The 21,998-nt window shown below is 39.4% G+C and overlaps 1 protein-coding gene across 3 annotated transcripts in view; it reads left to right on the top strand.

Moving 5' to 3' along the window:
- Nucleotides 1–21,998, top strand: part of RHBDD1 (rhomboid domain containing 1) — a 1,445,444-nt gene that overhangs the window by 1,045,772 nt on the left and 377,674 nt on the right. For all 3 annotated transcript variants that reach the window (XM_044070240.1, XM_044070239.1, XM_044070237.1), the window contains one exon: nucleotides 19,820–19,954. In XM_044070240.1, coding sequence (XP_043926175.1) covers nucleotides 19,820–19,954 — 135 coding nt within the window. The remainder of the gene's footprint in view (nucleotides 1–19,819; nucleotides 19,955–21,998) is intronic.

Below are 21,998 nucleotides of genomic sequence, written 5' to 3'. Positions count from 1 at the left end.
GAAACCAGATACGAGGAAAATTCAATAGTTTCTCAAATCTGTATGGACCAACACCAGCATTCCCTCATCCTTCTCCATTGTAATCATGGAATTCATTAAAAAGAATGTATTCTGTTTTGTAAGAAGTTCATCAGAGTCCAGGTCTTAATGTTTCTCCTGTCCAATTCCTACTCAGTCATTCACAATGGATAACTTGGATTTCGCATTGGGAGGAGAGCACTTGCTCAAGCTATCAAAGTCCAGGGCATATGGGTGCTTAATTTGAGGTACTAACACATAAACCTCAAAGCACTGATGACTCTGATAAAGCTGTCAAAGCACTGAGCCAGTTGTGGGCACTGGACCTCTGTTAGTCATAACAGACAACAACTGTATTTCCTTTTCAGCTTGCCTGAAATTTCCTGCTTCAAAGACAACTTTGTTTATTTCTTTGATATTGACTAGACAAATATCCTAGTTGCTTTCCATAAGGGCAGGATGAGTCTTAGAACCAGCCCTACACTACTACTTTCATGACCAAAGTTTTCAGAGTTTACTTTGAGTCATGTTATTCAAACTCCTGTCTTCTTCTCTGAACCCAAAAACAGAAGTTAGAAAATTATTTATGCCTTGGCTTGTCCACAGGCAGCTCAGATACTACTTGAATAGGACTGTAGACTTCATTATGTCAGACAAACTTTTTTATTTCCTTTGATGCCAAGAAAAAAGGACAGTTTCCAAGCAAGCCATTTCTATATGGCTGTCTCAGGCTATACAGTCTTGCTATTTGCATCATCAGAAAAGCCCTCCTCAGAATGACAAAGCTAATTCCACCAAAGCTGAAGCAACTTCTGGGACCTTCTGGAAAGGGGTGGACTCTAGGACGATTCTAGCAGCAGCATCTTGGTTAACAGTGCACATTTAAACTATGCACTATAAAACTGAATCATTTCTAGAACCAGAAATGGTTTGCTAGGGTGTCTGGATTCTGGCGATTTTTTCTCTACCCTTGCAATAATCCCGTATAGTTAAATGGTACAGCAACAGTGATCTAATGCTGAACATAGAACAGCTGTGTAAGTTAATTTACCATAATAGTAGATGTTTGAGTAAATCACTGTTGCAGTGTTAACATCCTCCCTCCTTCCTGCTTTTATTTTCCCATCATCCCTGGTCAGGGTTGGGTCCTTGTCACAATTATTCCTTTTTTTCTGACATGGCATTTTGATACTTGACATACTTTTATAGAGCATTAGGCTTCAGCCTCTCTCTCTCTCTCTCGTTAAGGCAATAAAACTCTGAATTTTGGTGCCTGTTTGTCCTTCGAATCTCACTTAAGCCGTAAAATGCTCTTTTTGTATACTTCCAGTTTACACCCATACCATCTTATGGCATCCAGAACTTTTTGGGTTTGGCCTCTTTAACTAAGTAAGTTACCAGCTAATAGGCAGTATTAGGAAGGGTAAAAAATTATTAACAAAGTGACATTAAGATTGTTAGTCCAGGATGTCCTGCAGTGTTGCCGTGGAGAAATTAATCTTTGTTTACCACTTATTATTCACACTTTCAAATTTATGAACTATTTTCATAACTGAGAGGCCCACTTTGTATGGTGTGAAACACCAACGTGGAAGACGGGGCAATTCTCTGTCAGTACTGGTTTATATCAGATTGTACTGGAAATAATGCTAGTTGTTTGCTGTAATTATGAAAATAAATATTCTTTCCATACGTATTTAACACTTCAAAAACTGAGTGACTTACAAAATGTTGTATGGTACTAAGTGATACCTTGGATGTTGTTGACGAAAACCCTTTGATATTTGCACTAAAAGTTGCACACCCTGAGAGATACCAGGTATTACTTGTTTTGCTGTTTGTACAATTAAGCATATGTTTTCATATTTCTGTAAGTATCACAATAAACATGCAGTCATAGAGGAATTTTTTGTTGTCATGTGAAATTTTATGTCTGGGTAACAAAAATGTTCTAACAATATATGTGTAGATTATACAGCTTTCAAAATATGAAAATTTCTTTGTGAAAGTGTACAAAAATGTAAGTTGCGGTTTGTATGTTTTATAATATACTACAGTATTTATGGAAAAGACTATGAATGAACCAACTATTATCACCAAACCAGCCTTCCAAAATGTTCAGGTAGGAAAAATCACAAAGTCTGAATATGTGAACATTATACATATTCACTTGAGCATGTTTTTTGTTTGTAGCCAGCTCGTGTGTGAAAAATATTCTTTATTGTCCACTGAAATCGCTGAAAATGTATATTCCTACATGCAGAAAAAAACAAGATTTTAGAAGTTTTTTATCCATTTCAATTATATGTTTGATTATCCAAACATTTTGATTATCCAAACTACCCTAGGTCCCAATTAGTTTGGATAATCGACTCTCTACTGTATGCAGCAAAATGCTGCTGCAGTACTGATCGATTCGAATATCTACTGTACTTTACTCTCAGATCACTTTAAAAATACAACAATTCCCAGAGTTTCCAGCCCGAAGCTTACATACATACAAATATTTCAAGCTTGGGCATTAATGCCCTTCTTGCCTGCCAATGTACCAAAACACTTGTTCCCATAGTAAGTGTCCAGGCTGTTATTAAAATTATCTAAACTAGTACTTGTTTTGTGGTTTGGTAATCTGTTCCATGCATCAACTTCTCTCTCAGAGCCAATTAGTACACTTCTCATTCCTATAGAATCTTCTACATAGGTTGTATGATTATTCTCTGGTACTTTTTGATAACTCCAAACATTTCCAGAGATAGTTGTCTTTAAATGCCCTATGTACCTGAATAAGATCCCCTCTTGGATATCTGTAAGAGGCACTGTATAAGTTCAGATGTTGTAGTCTAAATTTTCACATCGTGGATGCCCTTGCCATATTTCTGCTGTCCTCTTTTCAGTGTGCTCATGCTTGATTTCATATAAGGTTTCCATATTGTTGGTGAGTTAAACACTTAAAGTAACTGGAATAGTTTAACCAAAAGTCCAACATTTCCTTTCCTGCCACAGCTCCTCTACTTGTGTTGTTCTGTGCCTGAGTGTTAAAAAAAGCTCTTCACAGGTTGATTCTTGTCCCTGTTGATATAAGTAAGGGTGGATGTTTTTAAGCTGAACCTTAGATCATTTAGCAGAACTAGTTGTATACTGTCTTCTCTCCTAAACTGCCAAGTGAAAACCACCATTATGCTATAATATAGAAACTTCTTGTAATATCTCTATTCAACACCAATAATCAGGAGTATAGCAAGCTATGTTTGTGCCCAGTGCTGTTTCCTGATGTGGTGCCTCTCCCAATAAAAACTGCTCTTCTGTCTTTTTAAGCTGTGGCAAACTGTTCTACAGTTGTAGCAAGTAACTGCTATAGTTTATGCCATGCATGCAGCACTTCAATTCTGACTGCAAATGAAATACCATAATTCATTTTTTAATGTAGGTAATGCACTGAAGACAGGGAGTGCTTAAAGCATTTCATTTTGATTGAAAATGCAGTATAGACATTCAGTGCTGGTAATGCACTGAAAACCAATTGGAAACTACTGATCTCACCCCCTAAAACATAGTACCCAGAGCAGCTGCCCCTTTGCCCCATACTAGCTATGCCTCTGACAGTAATGTTCATAATAAATGGGACTTACTGAGTAGATGGATTCTTAGTGAAGAACCTGGTAATTTAGGGATACTTAAATGTAGTTGAAGGATGATATCTATTCTTCTCCAAACTGTCATATAATTACTTTTATCTTGCCGGATAATAGAGGTTGTCCAAGAACTGGTGAGGATGTTAGGTTGTTTTATAAAAAAAATGAAATAATGCACTCAAATGGCTTTTGGACCATTTACTGCTACACCATACAGAATTATTTCTAGGAGTAATCCACATTCCTGACGCTGATAAAGCCAAGCATTAAAGGCTGGAAAAAACTGACGTAGCACTGGATGAGAAACAGTTGCATAACTCTAGTGGATTTTTGTATTAATTAATAAGATCATGTAAACTTTAATTCAGGAGGCTTGTGAAACCTCCATGATCTGACATAGTTAATTGTAGAGTCTGCCATGGTAATGTAATCTCTGGCAAGCACTACTATCCATAATATTCCCAAAAGATGCCTTGGTACCACAGTCCACTCAAAATACTTTAGTAAACATTGCCCAATCTCCTCTACATGACACTTCAGGAAGAGTAAGGTCCAGTTTTGTAAACTATATGTTAGATATGTACCGTCTCCTAAGAAATGCTTTGTATCAAGATCTGTGCTTCTGTTACATGGAGACTCATCACCTTTCAAAAGTACATATCTTTAATCCTGGAAATATTCATTAGCATTTGTCTTTCCATTCAAGCTAAAATCTTCCCAAGTAGGGTACGAAGACTAATAGGGAATAAATATCCCTGACTTTTCAAGTTGGATGATAGGGATATAGTTTAGAAAAACTGGACTCCAGTTATTTATAGGTTCATAGATTAGTAATAGGCTAACTGCCCTTGTTGGCCATTTTAAGTCTAGCCAGTTACCTCATATGAAAATCAAATCCTTCACCTTGCGTTTGTAAGGTAAACATCTTAACCATTATGCCAACCCCCCCCCCATCTTATTTCAAACACATTTCATATATTAAGGAAACAGTGCAGACTCACCACAAAGATAGCTAAAGTAGTCTTCCTTCGAAACAAAGAAATCCTGTCTAGTAGCAATCTGAGGTAGTTCTATAAATGTGTAAAGTAACTTATAGATACTGACTAACTGGTTGTACTCAGTGCCACTGTCTTTTAGTTTCCCAGAAGGATAAACCTCTTACTGAGAGTAAATTAGACCCACATCGTAAATCAGGCCTTTGCAAAAACTGAATAAGAAAGTCACTCTGACCTTACTTAGTTGAGCCTAAACTCCAGCTGGGGAGTAGCTGAGTCTGTTAGTGACCAGAGCAGTATTGTTCCAGTTGTGGAACTCTCTGAATGAGTGTTAAAAAAAAAATTAATTATTTTAAAGTGATCACTACTAGAACAGTTGTCCCCCTCATTTAGGGACTACAAGATTTCTTGGTTGATGAACTACACTCTTGACTTTCTTAAAAATGTACTTTTCTTGGATTTGTAAGCCCCTTGCCTGTAGAGGCAATGTCCCCTCCCACAAGACTGGTCACTTTGTATCTTAAATATGTTAAAATGATTCCCTTCCAATGCTACTCTCCCGCACCCAGTTGGAGGACTACAGGCCAATTGCAAATATTAGGCCATTGCCAAGATAATGGAAAGAATAATTTAAGAACAGTGACTTTGTTATGTACACATCTGTAGTCTCCGCAAAGGTTCACAGCATGGCGTTTGGAAGGAATTTACTACCATTACGGCTACTTACTATGCAAAGGACACTGTTAGCATAGAAAGGAGATAACCAATGTGAGGTATTTTCATCAAAATAAGAAGGGCCTTCAAAACTATGAACCAATTTCTTCCTGTATCCAAACTTAAAGATACTATCTTTGATGAAAACAGTATGTAAAAAGATATCTTTATGATTATCCTTTTCAGATGGTAGTTGGGAGAGCCATGTTTTTTTATTGACTTTCCTATGCTGGCATCCCCTGTTGTCTCTTGGAAGACTTCTCGTATCCTCTTTATAAATAAAAAGGGTAGATGGTGATTTTGCAAGTCTCTCAATTTTACCTCGCACACTGATGATATACTAAGCAGCAGGGGAAATTGCTGATCAAAGTTTGACAGTCTGCCCAAACCAGCCTCATTAAACTGTGTGAATGGCTAAAGAAAACTGACCCTCAGTACTGACAGAATGGTATGAATGCTCTTTGTGAATTACAAGAAGCTGACAAAGGCATGCCCTTTATGCATTAAAGTTCTATGCAGCTCCTCTGTTAGTCAGATCTCTACCCACAAGAACCTAGGTTTTAATGAGAACTTTCTTGTAAATATTTTGAACAGTGGGCAGCTGTCAAAGTAAGAGGATATCTTAAAGACACTGCAAACTTATTGACATTCTTGTACTGCTCTGGGGTCATTGTTTTCATTCCTGGCATTTAATAGGCACTTTTGATAGTAGCCGTGAATGCCCACATAACACTCAGGTGCTACAAATCATTTAAGAAAATCTGCCACTGTATTTCTCTTGCTGATAAATGGGAATGCCATTGGGTTTTGGTGCTGAAGTTAGTCTGGATCCCAGTAGCCGCAAGCGCTGAACTCATTTTAAATACTGTATCATTTAAAGTTCTACACATTTATATCACTGTCCAAAAGCCTGCCAATAACTGGTCATAATATCTAAGTGTTAACCTTTAAGGTGAACTAATAATGGGCCCTATCCCTTAAAAGGCTTCTATTCACACACGACTGTATTTGTATATGAACTTATTCACCAATGTCCTTAATATTTTTAATAGTTTAATTGTACTGTGTAGCTTATTCGCTGTTTTCTATACTTAAGTATGGCCTTTGCCAATATCTTTATTTATTTTGGATTGTTTAGTTGTTTTATTTTGCCTATTTGAAGTTGATATAATGGTTAAGGTGTTTTCCTCACAGACAAAGACATACATTGGTTAATTCTTACCAGGGGAAATTGGATAGGCTTAAAATGGTCCACATGGTTAGAGTGTCTAGTGCTTACCTATATCCATTTATAGGACTTGGGAAATGGCATAACATTTAAAGTGTTTACCTCACAAATACAAGGTACAGGGTTTGGTTCTCATGAAGAGGAAATTAGATACACTTAAAATGGCCTACAAGGACAAATAACTTAGAATTTTCCTATGAACCATAAGTTTCAAAAGCCCTTTCATTCTACTCAGTCTTTTATAGATTGCTGAGGGGTGATCTATGCCTGGCTTACAAGGCATCCACAAACCCCACACTTATGAATCTCCTGCAAATTTGTAAATCAAGACAGTCCCAGAAGTACAAGGTCTAAGGACCTGAATTTGTCTGTGACTTCGATAGAACATGCTGGAGAAACAGATATGTGTCCTAGAGGCTGTCCTTCATATGGAACAAGCTTCCCATCCCTGTGAAGCTGATTTTATTTATTATCCAGCCTTAACCAGTGGATAGGAATAGGAAATTTATACCGGGCCTGACATCCACATCCCATATGGACAGAGGTATTTTATAAATGCCTGGTCCTCAATGCCGATTTGGATACAGGATGTTATTCTTTCAGAAAAACTTGGATAGGTGTAGAAAGCCCCCCCTCCCCCGGTCATTAGCCTAGTGACAGTCTATAAATCTATGAATGTATGGCCTGTGTTGTGGCTTAAAAGTCTACAGACCAATCAATTTACTTACCTAGTTATCAAATGAGTAAATAAGAAAATGCATAAGTAAATAACTAAAAGACACTCTGCTGGTAACAACAGCCCAAAATGACTGCCATATACTGATGAATACTGACTGATTCAAACTAGGCCTCAGTCATTGCACAAGCCAATATAGACTACTCCTTTAGACATACTTCCATTTTTGGTTAGATTGACACTACAGTTGGCTTGTTCATACTGAGCTGAATGGAGGAGGGGCACAGCCACAACTCTGTGCTTAGAATTCAGATGACTAGAGGCTTCGGAGATTCCTAAAAAACATAAGTTGCCTATTTTCTTGCTTATTTTTTACTATTTATTGTTTATTCTTACCATGTATTGCACTTTTTATTGTCTGCTGCCAACTTTTTTTACTGTATTTTATTACTATAAATGAATCTGCACTGTTGTACTGCAATAGTTTGCCGTACTGTGCTAGTTAAATTATTTTAGTTACTGTTTTCACTGTTTGAAAAGCTTTTTAGCCACTTTCACTGTTGGAAATGTATTAACTGGAAATTTTCTCCATTTGTTAAGCATCTGTTTGTTTGTTCTGATTTTCCTGCCAAGGAGTGTGTCATACAACTGATCTGTTTGCAGTTAAAAGCATTCTTTATAGTCTCCTTGCTCTTTTTTTGTTTATAACTTTTATTTAGAGTCTCACTGCTGTCTTCCTGCTGTGGTAAACATTTCTGTAGTGTTTTCTGCCTAAAATAGTGCAGCTAGTAGCTGTAGCAAAGTCCAGACTCAGGATTGCTGTTTCTGGTCCTGGTTGGTTGTTTGTAGTGGCTGTTTGTTCTGGGGACATTTTCCAGGCCATCTTGGATTAGAAAGGGCCCTTTTGCACTGTAGTGAGAAGATTGTGCTGTTTAGTTCCTGGCTGGTAAAGGCTGGCTGGTCTAGGGCTTGGAGTAAGCACCTCATTGGTTCTTTTGAGCTTTTTCTAAAGTTGTTTTAGGTGTTAACCTTCTAATATTCACCCCCCCAACCTTGAGTGGGTTTCTGCTTGTTTGCTCATCACGCAGCAGCACAATTGTGCACCATAGCCGGACAGATAATTTCAACAATGTTTCCCATAGATACAGCTGTATCCCAACAGTGTAGTTCCTCATCCTTAGCACATTTCCGGGCAAAGAGGAAGTACAAGTGTATTTGTGCAAGCACCCCGTTATAATAACAGCCTCAAGAGTTTTTCTTCGGCCCTGCTCTACCTACTAGTGTAGCATTAAGCCTAGCCTCTGAGGTATTAACACAACTCGCCCTCTAGTTATTCTTACATGTGACCCCTTTCCTACCATATTCCTATTTCTGAACATATAAATTCACCTAGGGCTATGAACAGGTAATTCCCCACAGTTTCTGCAGCCAGCTTGGTCGACATGGGCATCCTGTGGCAGTGTACCAACTGCCTCATGTACACAGATAGCCCTTTACTTCTAGCTCTCACAAATTCAACATGTGCGAGATGCAACTATGTTAAAAACCTTGAATCAGTGCTCTCTCACATGCCAGTCAATACATTTGACATTGAGCGGGTTGTCAGCATGCACACCTCACCACCTACTCCACCCAGACCCACATCAAACATACCTACATACACGGAAGTCCTCGCCACAGACTTACCTAAACACCAGAGACCTCCCAAACACAAGCACGCTACACATAATACTTCCTCTGCAGAACACAATATACACAGTAGCTCATGCACCAGTGTCTCACCTGTCAAGCCCATAAGACTAAACACTAAACCTAACATATTAGTCATGGGAGATTCCATCATGAGACATACAGATGTCCCTGTCACCAGGCTTGGTAAAGAGAGGGTTACAGTCAGTTGTCTGTCAGGTGCCTGGATCCTCATATCACACATATACTCAAATCTGTCAACAACAGGTACCCTTATGACTCTGTCATAGTCCATATTGGTGTGAACAACTTGAGATGTACCTCTCTGGACTATATGAAGAGAGACTTGACTGAGCTGTTGGACTGTATGTCTAAGGCAGGTATGCCCTTAGCCTTAAGGAGCATTTTACCTTCACCTAGAATGATGCCTCAATACAAACAGAAAATGATTGACTTCAAAAATTGGCTTAGTTTTTGGTGTCATTCTAAGGGGGACCCTGTATCTGTCAGCCTGGGATGACATGATCAACAGACCTCAATGCTTTGCCAGAGATGGTCTTCATCTGTCACACCTGGGATTTTGGCTACTGCCTAAGGCTCTTGCCATCCCCGAAGTTCATTTTATAGGCAGTGTCATAAGGATAAAACTCCAGATGTAAAAATACCAACCAAAAACAACCTCAAGGTCATGTTGCTAAAAGCTAGGAGTCTCAACATGAAACTGCACTCACTGTAAGCAGTCCTTACCCTGGAGGATGCAAACATTTGTGCAGTCACGAAGACATGGTTCAAGGCTGTGGAGAGCACCCCAGCCATACCAGGTTACACCTCCTTCCATGCATTCAGACCACAAACTGAAGGCAAGAAAACTAAAGGAGGCAGTGTATCAATATTCATCAAGGATAAATACACTTTCAGGTTGGTGAAACAGTATGACACCCTAGAGATACTTCAGGTGCAATTAACTGTTGGTAGGATACCTATTCAAGTCATTGTCAGCTACAGAACCCCCTCCATGAATCAGGACACTCACTCTGCCTATTTGGATCAACTTCTATAAAGATACATCCTAACACCATAGTTTTGGGCGACTTTAACTATGCTAGTATTGATTGGGTGAATTACTCTTGCTCAGACTCACTTGCCCAAAGGTTCCTCAAGTTTGTCAACTCCAGTGCCCTGGACAAGCTGATTGACATCCCCACCAGGGGCGCCAACATCTTGGACTTGGTGCTTACAAATATGAGAAACTACTGTAGCTTTCCCATTGTGAGTTCATCCCTGGTGAGATCTGACCACAAATCAGTCTCATTTGAGGTAACTGTCACACCTGACCCTCCCTTAGCAGCAACTAGACTACAAAATTTCTTCAAAGCAGATTATAAGCTGTAATGGGATGGTATAAATAGCATCATTGCACCTCTCCCGTCAGACGGAACTGGTAACTATGCTGAGCTGTACACCAATGCCCTATACATGCACCTATATAACTGTATTGACTCAGCAGTATCTGTTAGGACTAAAATAAGCTCTTCAAGGAAAAGCAAACCTGCCTGATGGACACCCACCATTAACAGGCTTTACAATAAAAGGAATACACTGCTGTCCAAGAAAAAGGAGTGGGCTCTAAACTGTAGACACTGCCTCCTCAGCTTAAATAAGCAAGTAAGACTTTGTGTGAAGTCTTCCAAGGCAGACTGAATCCAGGTTAGATTTGCCAACCAAGGACAACTAAAAATCTTTCTTTAGTTATATCCGTAGCCTAAAAGTTAAGGCTCAGATTTGCACCAAACTGGTAGTTAATAACACATACACTGTGCCAGTAGACATAGCTAACCTGCTAGCCAACAGGTTTGATGAAAACTTAACTCCTCCATCCCCACCACCTCTCTCCTACGTTGTATCTCTAAAGAGCAGGTCACAAACACCCTCTCTAAAGTCAAAAACACAGCATCAGTGGGACCTAATAACATCCCAGGCTGCATCCTACATGAGCTCAAACAAGATTTAACATCACCATTGGCTGCTGTTTTCAGTAACAGTCTAAGCACCGGCTATCCCAGCTGAATTGAAAACAGCCAGCATTATCCCCCTGCACAAAGATGGTGCTTCTACTGACCCCGGGAACTACAGACCTATTAGCCTGACTGCCTGATTTGCAAGGCCATAGAGAGAATCATTATGGAACTTATCAACAAAGATATAGGTAATCTCCAAACACTAGATCCTACCTAGTGTGGATTTGTCAGGGGGAGATAAATGCTTGTTAAACCTGTTGGACTTCTTCAAGACAGTCACAAGGGCCCTGGATAAGGGGAAATTTGTGCATACAGCCTACCTAGACCTGGCCAAGGCATTTGACACTGTCCCTCACTTGGGTATCATTGATAAACTCTCCCAGCTAGATATCACCCCTTATATCGTAAGGTGGGTTGCGAACTGGCTCTCTGACAGAACTCATACTCTCAAAATAGGGGAATCCACCTCCAATAGCCGACCCGTTACTAATGGTGCTCCACAAGGATTGGTCCTGGAACCTCTACTGTTCGGAGAAATAGATTCTAGAGTACAAGCTAAAGTCAAGGGACTGTGGCTGACAGTTTGGTCATAGAATGTCCAAACGATGTCAACATCCTTCAAGAAGGTGTTATGCAAACTAATGATTGGTGGCAAAGTCATGGCCTCAAACTTAATGCAAAAAAATGTATTATCATCCCTTTTGTTAAGAGCGATGTTCCTGCAAATTGCCACATCAGTGGCAATACAGTAAGTAAACAGTAGTCAGAGATAAGGGCAATCAAGTTGACAGCAACCTTGCCTTTGATCACCATGTCGCCAGAGTGGTAAGAACTGCATTCTCTGTGGCTCACCTCGTAAGTAAGGGCATTGCCAAAAAAAAGTGAAGATGTTCTTCGTTTTCCATTGCTGCAGTCCTTACTTTTTCTTGCCTCAGTATTTAACCGGATGTCAGAAAAGTGAATAACTGTATTTAAGGATTACCATACATTGTGTATACCTTGTTTAGGGCCTGAGCACGACGTTGTTGGTTACTATTAAGAGGAGGTTAGACTGTGCCAGATTAGTGTTTGGGAACAGAAACTTTACTGTTACAGGATGTACCCCTCTCAGAGGCAGGCCAGGGCTGAGGGGGCTTCTCAGGGTAACTATTCTTCCTCTCCCACAGTAGTTAGAGCCTCTCCTTCTGTTGCTAAAACTTCAACATATGCTTAAAATGGCAGAAGATTTGATTACTATGATTAGACCTGGTAAGAGGCCTAGGGTGGAACCAGTGTTTGCCAGTTTTGAACAGGGTTCTTCTTATTCTGATTCTGATGTGGATGATGCTCCTGAGGATTTTTCATTTTCAAGACTCTGCATTCCATGAGGGAGCACTTAAAATGGGAGGCCAGGATTACTCTGATTCCAGGAAGAGGCTTAGGGAATTTTGTTTTTACCCCAGCATAGGCCCTTAGCTATACCTCCTGTGTGTAAAAATGGGGTGGAATTTTTTTTGGCTTCCCTTTCCCTGATTCTTTGCCTCCTGCCTCTCCTGCTAAACCTGATAGGTACGCCTCTGTGGTTAAAAATCTGTTCCCACTGACAAAAAAGAGGGCAGGGCTTTGAGGTGGGGTAAGAAACTGTATACTTCTTCTTCCTCTCTAGCAGAGAGTGAATTGTCAGTTTCACATGCTGAAATATCAAAATTATCTCCTTTCACAATTGAAATCTAAGGTGGATGCTTTTGGAAGGTATTATAGTGTAAAGAGTGCTGGGATTTGTTTATGTGTGAACAACAAAGCAGCAGCGGCATTTTTTTTGCAATGGCTTTGATGCTGTACAGGCCTCCTCGGGGTGGGCTGCCACTAGTTCTCTTCTTCAGGCATGGTTGGGAGCCAGGTTGAGCTGAGGCATGTTAAGATTTTGATGCAAGATTGGATTTACAGTCTGATGTGTTGGTTGGTTGAAGCAGTTTTAAAGAAAATGGAGGACAAAGCTAAGTCTATTTTTGCAGGTACAGCCACCTAGTAGAAATTGGCCTGCTAAGGGTGGACATATCCTGCTTTACTCCTGCTTATGACCCCAGTCTAAGGCCTAGAACAGGAGTTTCCCCACTCAGACTTCTGGTGAGCAGGGGGTCAGTCAGTCTCAAGACAGACCCACCCACCTGACTTTCTTTTTTTCCGCTTAGTTTCAAAGAAAATTGGGATTAATTACTCAAGACAGATGGGTGTTGGACATCATTCACCACGGTTACAGGTTTTATTTCCATACAATGCCTCCTCCACAAAGAAAAGAGGCTCACAAGCAAGTTTCTCAGTTACTCAAATGGGGGCCATTCAGCCAGTCCCTGTATCAGAAAGGGGCCTAGGATTTTTTTCTTTGTTCCAGTACCCAAACCAGGAAAGGGAAACACGCCTGGATTTTTTTTTCCTCTCTCTCCAACACTTATCTGGACATTCCCAAGTTCAAGATGTTGACGTTACAACAGCTTTTACCCTGCTGGGCAAAGATCACTGGATGGTAACTTTAGATCTCAAAGAAGCTTACCTTCATGTGCCTATCAGGCTAAGTTGGAGCTGGAGATTCTCATTATCAGTTCTCTGCATTTGCCCTTTGCTTTATCTATAAGCCCAGAGTATTCACAGGTTCTGGCTCAGTGGATAGCTTACTTCAGGCTACAGAGATCAAAAATCTATCCTACTTAGACGCTCCTTACTGATTGCCAAGAAAGGAAGACTTCTACAGCATCTGGAATATGTTATAGCAGTGCTAAGATGCCTAGGGTATTCTAATAAAGTCCAGTCTAGTACCCTCTCAGGACATGTGCTTTCTGGGTGTGAGACTGAATACAGCAGCCCAGATGGCCCAAACAAATGAGTCTATCACTTTACTTCCATCAACTATCTCATCAGTCCGCTGCTGACTGCAGGGGACAGTCTTTCAAGCATTATCAGTTCATGTTGTCTTTGTATTTCCCAATGCCCCCCAAACTGCATTTGAGGAAGTTACAATGGTATCTCAAAATGTATGGACACAGCACTGCCAGGATTTGGACACTGTCATTCACATAATACCTTGCCTTCAAAAGAATTTTTGTGGTGGGCTCAGGAATGTCACCTAAACAAGGGACTCTCTGTGACCCGCCAGAGGCGCAGTCATTTTTTTAACAGATGATGCCGGACATTGCTTGGGAGCTCATCTAAATGGAAAGTGGATACAAGACAAGTGGCCTGCCAGACTACAGCATCTACATATCAACATGAAGGAGATGTTAGCAGTCCAGTTCTGGCTTTCAAGGAGTTACTTCTTCCAGGGCAGGTGTTGATTCTAACAGACAACACAACTGTCATGTGGTACATCAACAAGCAAGGGGAACACATTCTTATCCTCTATGCAGGCAAGCAATGATTTTATGGGAGAAAGCTTGCAACTAACTCTTCAGGCAAGGTTTCTGCCAGGAGCACAGAACTCCTTAGCAGATGTGTTAAGCAGACAAATCATGGATCCCCACGAAACTGGATCTTCATGTATTTCAGAAATTGACAGTGTCATGGGGAACTCCAGACATAGATCTGTTCGCTTCTCCACTAAAACCACCAGCTGCCAAAGTATTGCACAGGGGGGTTTCACACAGCTTGGAAAGTGGATGCTCTGTCTTTCAGTTGGGAAAACCTTCATGTGTATGCCTTTCCACCTCTGCCTCTTCTTCCAAAGGTACTATTAAAGGTCAGGATAGCTCCAGATTGGCCTCGGCAACACTGGTACCCACTACTACGGAGTCTGGTAAAGAAGCCTCCATGGCCTTTACCTCTGATTCCTCATCTGTTATCTCAGAAGGACGGTCATCTGCTCAATGTCAAGCTTCACTCTCTTCATCTAACAGCCTGGCATATTCTGTGTTGAAACACAGCAGGTCTCAACTTCCTCAACAAGTTTTAAATGTGATCATGGAAGCTAGGAGTACAGCAAAATTTGGAGATTTCTGAGCCTAATTTGAGTGTTCTTCAATATCTTAGTTATTGGACAAAGGGTTGTCTCTATTAAGATTCATGCTGCAGCAATTTCAGCTCACTATGATTGTGACCCACCTTTGTTTTCACATCCTTTGTTCAAGCAGTTTCTTAGAGGGGCAAAGAATATAAGACCCCAGCTCCTACTCCTGCTTGGGATCTCAGTTTTGTGTTGGAAAACTTCAACCTTTTGAGCCTGCAGCTACTGCTGAATTGAAATACTTGTCATGGAAGACTGCTTTTCTGTTGGCTATTACTTCTGCAAGGAGGGTGTCTGAGTTGCAGGCCCTTATGGCAGTGGAGCCCTTTTGATTTTCCATAAGGATAGGGTATCATTATCCTTCCTTTATGCCTAAGGTGGTTTCTAGTGTGGCTTTAAACCAAACTATTCATTTGCCTTTTATGCAGACCCTCAAAATAAAGGGGAAAAGATTTTGCACACTTTAGATGTACACAGGCAATTGCGTTATTATTTAAGCAGGACTAAGGATTTTAGGCAGTCTCAGCAGTTGTTTGTTTCTTTTGCTTTGAGTTCACAGGGCAAGCCTGTGTCAAAACAAACTATTTCTAGGTGGATTGGCTTTGCATTGCATTTTGTTATTCCCATCATGGCAAGGAGATTCCAGCTGGGATTAGGCCTCATTCCACTAGCTACCGCCACTTCAACAGCATTTCTAAAGGATATTTTGGAAGCAGCTACTTGGAGTTCAGTGCATACTTTCTCTAAGCATTATCACCTTCCTATCTACTCTAAGTCTAGGGCTGGTTTTGCCACAGCTGTTTTGCAAGGCATGTTGTCAGCTCCTCCTTCTTCATGAGTTGCCAGCCTCCCTTACCTCTGCTTTGGGATTCTATCCAATAGTAGGACTGCAGCAATGGAACATAGTACAGTTTTGTACCTACCATAAATGTAGATGTTCCTCTGTGTTTAGGGTGGTTATGTCGGTGAGTTTACATGCTTATATTTTGTATATATTCTTGTATATATTGTACATGTTTTTGTGTAGGTATTTTTGGCCTTTGTCTTTTTAGGTCTTCTGACATCTGGGGCAAGGACTATACCCAATAGTAAGGACTGCAGCAATGGAATACTCGAACATCTACATTTATGGTAGGTACAAAACTGTACTTTATCACCTCCCTGTAATCTTCACTCATTAGGCCAGTAATTGAGTACAATGCCCCTTTTGGCATGTTCCTTTCAAAGCACCTGGAGCAATTGAAGAGACCACAAAGGTTCCTCTCAAAGAAAATTAAAGATCTTTAGCAGTTCTCCTATGTGGATCACCTGAAATCACTGTCACTTTATTCTGTTTCATACAGACTAAGAGGCAATCTCTGAGCCTGCTTTACTGGAAATGATGCACTTCTGCAAATCAAATGGCATACGGCTTACTCACTCTAAAGACCTAAACCTGGTATGTGACATCAATAGAACCTGCTGGAGGGACAGATCTGTCTTCCAGAAGTTACCACACCTTTGGAATAGACTCACACTTCACATCAAACAGAGCACCTCATTGGCCCTCTTCAGACACAACCTGGGCGATTGGATGGGTAACAGTAAATTCACCCTGGGGGTTCCACCTGTGGCCCTATTGGACAGGGGCAATAGGTGCCGATCATGGCAACAAGGGTAAAATTTGGCTAGGCTTGTAAGGACCCTCTGGCCATTAGCCGAGTAACTTCCTATGATAATCCTGAATCCTGAAAGTGTTGTACATAAATATACGGTCACATTGATTAGTGCCTACATTAGTTCATATTAACATTCAGGATATTGTCTAAACCTGCCTCTAATAAATCCTTTTTTTTTTCCAAACTATTTTTGAGGTTGTAACCCCTCTTGTAAACAACCTATGAGCAAGACCCCAAAATATTTAACACATCATGGTCAAACCTAAAAATATCTCGATTCTTTCGAATGATCTTCGTTATACTAAAACAATCAGGAAAATGTTTCAAAACAAATGCTGAATTAAAAGACCTGTTACCACCATCAGCTTGAGTCAGAGTGTTTTTTACATTTACATTCATGAAATCTTTACCAAGTAGGATTTTCAATTTACCATGCCTACCATTTTTAGCCTCGTATCTCAACTCCCTAATCATTTTGTGAGCATAACCTCTCTCCAAATATATATTAGCCAAAATATAACATTGAACCTCTCAGAGAACCACATAGACAAATACATCTTACAGACCTCTGCTTTTCATTTCTGCTAGGAAACAGCAGTTAAAAGAAAAATGGAATGCTGCACTTTGTATTTGAACTGGTTAGAATATTGTTTTTTGCTGATTACTTGTTTTGTGCAGTATGTAGTAGACCTTTGAGGAAAATGACTTTTACAGTTATCAGTTTGTTCAAAACCACAGACACTTTTGGAGCTGAAGTAACAGAATTAAGTAAAAATTTAACTTTATATTTGTTAATAAGTAATTAGCACTGTGACTTTTTACTCTCTTGGTTTCTAAATCAACTGAATTAACAACATGCGTATAAACTCAACACCAACAACTTGTGAAATTTTCTTCTTCCCATATTTTCTTTATTTTAATGGTAATGTTTCTGAAATCCTGAGAGAGACAATTATGGGTCAAAGTTTGCCCCTGTTATGAAAACCTCATGCAAGCAATGTCATGGGTTGGCTGGCAAAAATACATTTATTCTGATGATTATTCTCAAAATGGTACATGCATGTTTTATAGTATTATTATTATTTTTATTATAATCATTATTATTATTGTGAACGGCATTGTACAGGACTTTCAAAGTTTGTTTTTGTTAAGCTTAGTTCCAATGGATGTTATATTTCCTATAATAACAGTATCCATGTGACTAGTATAGAGTGTTTAGATATATGTTTATTCATAAACAAGGAAGAATTTAGTGCTCAGTATACTAAAAATAGTCTGGTAACACTTTCCTTCTTCCTGTAATGTCCAGTCTATTTTTTTGTGTAACATCACTTCTACAAAGCAGGTTTCTTCTGTCTCATGGGTTATTCTCAGATGATGGTCAATTCCATCAGGCTAGGCTAAATGCAGAATTAATAATAGATTTAAAAATAGAGTCCACTGAACAAAATCTTACTGAGTTGCTCTCTCTGTCTGTCTTTCTCTTTTACTCAAGGGCATTATATGTTAAGGGGCAATTCCTACGGATATCACTTCAGAAATAATGCTTGCAAAGATGAGTACTTTGTTACTCACTATACTCCTTTTATTGAGCATATCACTAGGATTTACATATTAATTAGTGATATCATCCAAAAAGGCATTTTAGTTACTACCCCCAAAATCTGTTTCAAGAATTCCCCAAGTGTAATAGACCATTTGTTCTCCTATGGCACCTTCTTGGACCAAGAGAGTGTCACAGATAGTCTCCCACTTTGTAAGGATTATTTTATTTGTCCCTGTAAAACATGATTGGTGCTAATAATATTAATGGAGCTACAGCTCTGAGGGAACAAGATTTTTTAAGTATCTTATGGCACTAGATGTTCCTGTAACACTATTATATTGGCCATACTAGATGAAATGTAAAAAGGTATTTTGAAACACGTAAGACAGATTCTGAAGGCCAGTGTGATTAGTCTGGTTGTTTACATTTTCAGTGAAATCACATAACACACATCATTAGTTGCTTAGTTTTTTTTGTTATGTATAGCTGTAAGAATTCTGAATTGTATCTGGATGTTTCCCATGTGTTAATAATTAAAGAAGCCTGGTTTGTATTTACTTATAGTGTATTATATCCAAATAGACTAAACAATGAGTTGAATATGAAGTTGTTAATAACATTTATTTCTTTATAGCTGTTGTTCTGCATTGAATTTATCATTTTATAAGCAAATATTGTATTGAATGTTTTTGATTAATTTTTGATGTGTATTTTCTGCATTTGCTGTGGTGGTGCGGCGGTAGTGTTGTTACCTCACAGCAAGAGGTTCTCCTGTTCGATTCCTGGCGTGGCTTGGGAGTGCCTTCTGTGTGGAGTCTGCATGTCCTCCCCGCAGTTGGGTAGCATTCGAAAGACATGCGTGCGTAAATGGGCGTGCCTTCGTTGAAGGTTGGGCGTCAAGCTGGCACCTCAGCATTTTGTAAAAATCTACTGCCAATCATTAGCGGACCGGAGTTCCACTATGGCAACCCCTTACCGGGAAAAAGCCGAAAAGATAAACAACAACATTTTCCGCATTGCTCTGTTTTGCTGTTTTCCTTTTATTTGTTCTGGTTGCATTATCTCATTGGTGAGACCATTTGGAGGAGAGTATTTTGTTAACCCAATTGATACAGTAACCGAGCAGGCAAAAAGCAAAGTGGTAGTTCCATTTTCAGTCATATTAATACAATTTCATTTTAGTGTATTCTATTATTTTGGCTGGTATATAGCAAGTATTAAATTATTTTGGCTACAACATCTTTGAGAGGAAGATCGCTTAGAGGATATTTTAGTTAACTTGCTGCTCAAAGCTATTACTTTTTTGTTATCTTGTTATCAATGTTATGGATGGAACCACAGCAGTAGTTCACAGCACCCATGCTTTTGCTGCTGAGGGTTTGTATGTGCCAGAAAATAAATTACTTGAATAATTGGGACGTTTGCAAAAAGTTCTGTACTTCCTTGAACAAGTGCAAATAAGATTTTAAAAAGTGGAGTCAGACTTATTTTGTTAACTTTTATACTGCATGGATTGCGTAGTAGAAATACATACTTTGTCTTTCCCAAGTAACACCAAAAAAAAAAAAACCCTGGTCGTTGATTTAGTTGAGCAGATAACATATGCTATATATTTTATATTCTTAGAGCTTTTTACCTTTTCATGTGAGATTGTACTCTGTATTATTCCTAGGTTATTCTGGGCACAGGCAAGAAAGAGACCACTCTTACTACAGCCCTGCATCCACTCCATATGAGGCGTATACCGGTGGCCTGAGTGAAGAGGAACAGTACCAGGAGGCCATACAAGCTAGTCTTAATGACAGAGGTAGGAGGCAGCTTTAGCACACATTCTGACAACTCCAACACATTCCCACATCCCCCACGCTGATCTGATGCCAATATGTATTATTTTGTTTATGTTGTGCTCCTAGTTATCCAGTTTACATGATTCACTTAGCCATTGTCATTACTTGAAGTTTCTTCTGCAGTCACATTTTTAAAAGGCTTTTCACATTCTCTATCAGATATGCAGGGGCTTAGAGGTTTCATCTAAACAAATTGTTCAGTAAACAATGTACTCGCATAAATGCCTTCAGTTTTTATTTGGTGTAGTTGTGGATAATAGCCATTCCGATTCTTTGCATTTGTAATATAGTCTTCATACCTGCTTCCAGATGACTGTAGTATCACCTACTTCTGTCAGGAGGGACCTTCTCACAATAACCAGTGAGTGGCTTTGCAAATATTTGTGAAATAATATGAGAGCTTTCAGAGATGTACTTTCTCACAAGAAGTAGTGTATAGCTTTGTATACATTTGTGAAACAGTTTGTGGGCTTTCAGATAGGGACCTTCTTTGAACAAGAAGTAAGTGGCTTTGTATGTGTTTGTAATAATTTGATTTTAGACATCTTAAAGTGGAAAACATGGTAGGATTTCTATATCGTACAGCTTCCCCAATGTTAGTAGCGGTGCACCTTGTTGTTTTACAGTGGTTGTACTCCAGTTTGTATTTACTGTCGGTATGTGGTTATTGTCAGTTTTGTCTAGTCTTGTATGTTGTTTATACTTTTTTTTTTTGCATCAGCTGGTCCACATCTGAAAATGGTTTAGTTTGTGTCACCTTACTTCTCTGGACTGGTTAACAAATTATAGACAGATACAGTTCTCTTGTGTGGTCTTCAGTCTCCCAAGGTATTCTAAAATGTATCCTTGTGCCATAATCACATGCCTCACAACCTGCTCCCAAAGAGAGGCAAACCATCCAAGCTATATTATTCCCGTGCTCCTCCATGCTTGCTACAGCAGGAGCCTGAACCATATAGTTAGTGCTTTATCTCTCTGTGTCATCAGAGATGGCAAACTGCATGGATAATGCTGTCTGGCCCTGCAGCCAAACTTCTGGTGATTTGAACAACAGGACATGTCTCAGCAATTGCCTCATTACTTTTTAACTGTATCTTATTACATACAGCATCACCTGCTTGTAGCTTTGTAGAATTTCCTTAGCAATAATGTCTGCGCAGTAAAAACTACAAAATGCAGTTTAACATTTTCTTGTTTTATGAATAAAAGCCCAGGAGTTGAAATTTTCTGACAGTTTATATTCCCTTGATGTGTCTACAACATACTTTGGTCATTTTCACATTGAAATATAGCATGCACATTAAGTGAGTAATTTAACTCGAAAAAATGTTAGTGTTAACTTTAAGTGTTCTGGCATGTTTGCTGATGCATGTCATTTGTTACAAAAGTGTGTAGTTTCTGAGAAAACCAAAATTATACTGTGATTTTCAGGATGTTGGAAATGTATTTTTTTTTTTAATAGTAGCACAGAGGATTAAGACTGTCGGCTGTTAATAATTCAGGTTTTGATTCCCTTAGCCTGTGTGTGCCAACTGTGTAACTCTCAGCAGTTAACTTAATAGGCACAATAGCGTAGCTTGGGCAGGGTGTCAGGGGCAGCTGCCCTAGGCACAAAGTGTTGAAGGGAGGGGTGAGATCAGCCTATCCGGATGTCTTTCTAATGCAATACAGGCCTTTTGCAATCAGACCTGAGTGCTGTAGCATACCATGTATGGTCTAAACTGTTTGCTACATTTTTGCAAGAAAGAAAATCTCTCTCTCTGTTTTTAACTAAAACCTGAGAGCTGTAGCATTCCATGCAGGCAGGGTATAAACTGTAGTTTGCAACAGTTTATAAGCCCTGTACCACTCTGTGCAGGCAGAGTATAAATTGTAGCAACTCTTTGCTACATTTGTAGCAAGCAGTTTGCTACAGTTTAAAAGAAGAAATATTTTTTTTTTTTTTTTTTTTCATAAAAAATGCTGAAGAAGGGTCAGAGACTGGACACAAACATGGGACTTGAC

This window comes from Protopterus annectens, chromosome 4.part1 (assembly GCF_019279795.1).
Source record: "Protopterus annectens isolate FY-2018-M chromosome 4.part1, PAN1.0, whole genome shotgun sequence".
NCBI classification, from domain to species: Eukaryota; Metazoa; Chordata; order Ceratodontiformes; family Protopteridae; genus Protopterus; species Protopterus annectens.
This window is presented reverse-complemented; position numbering and strand designations above follow the sequence as displayed.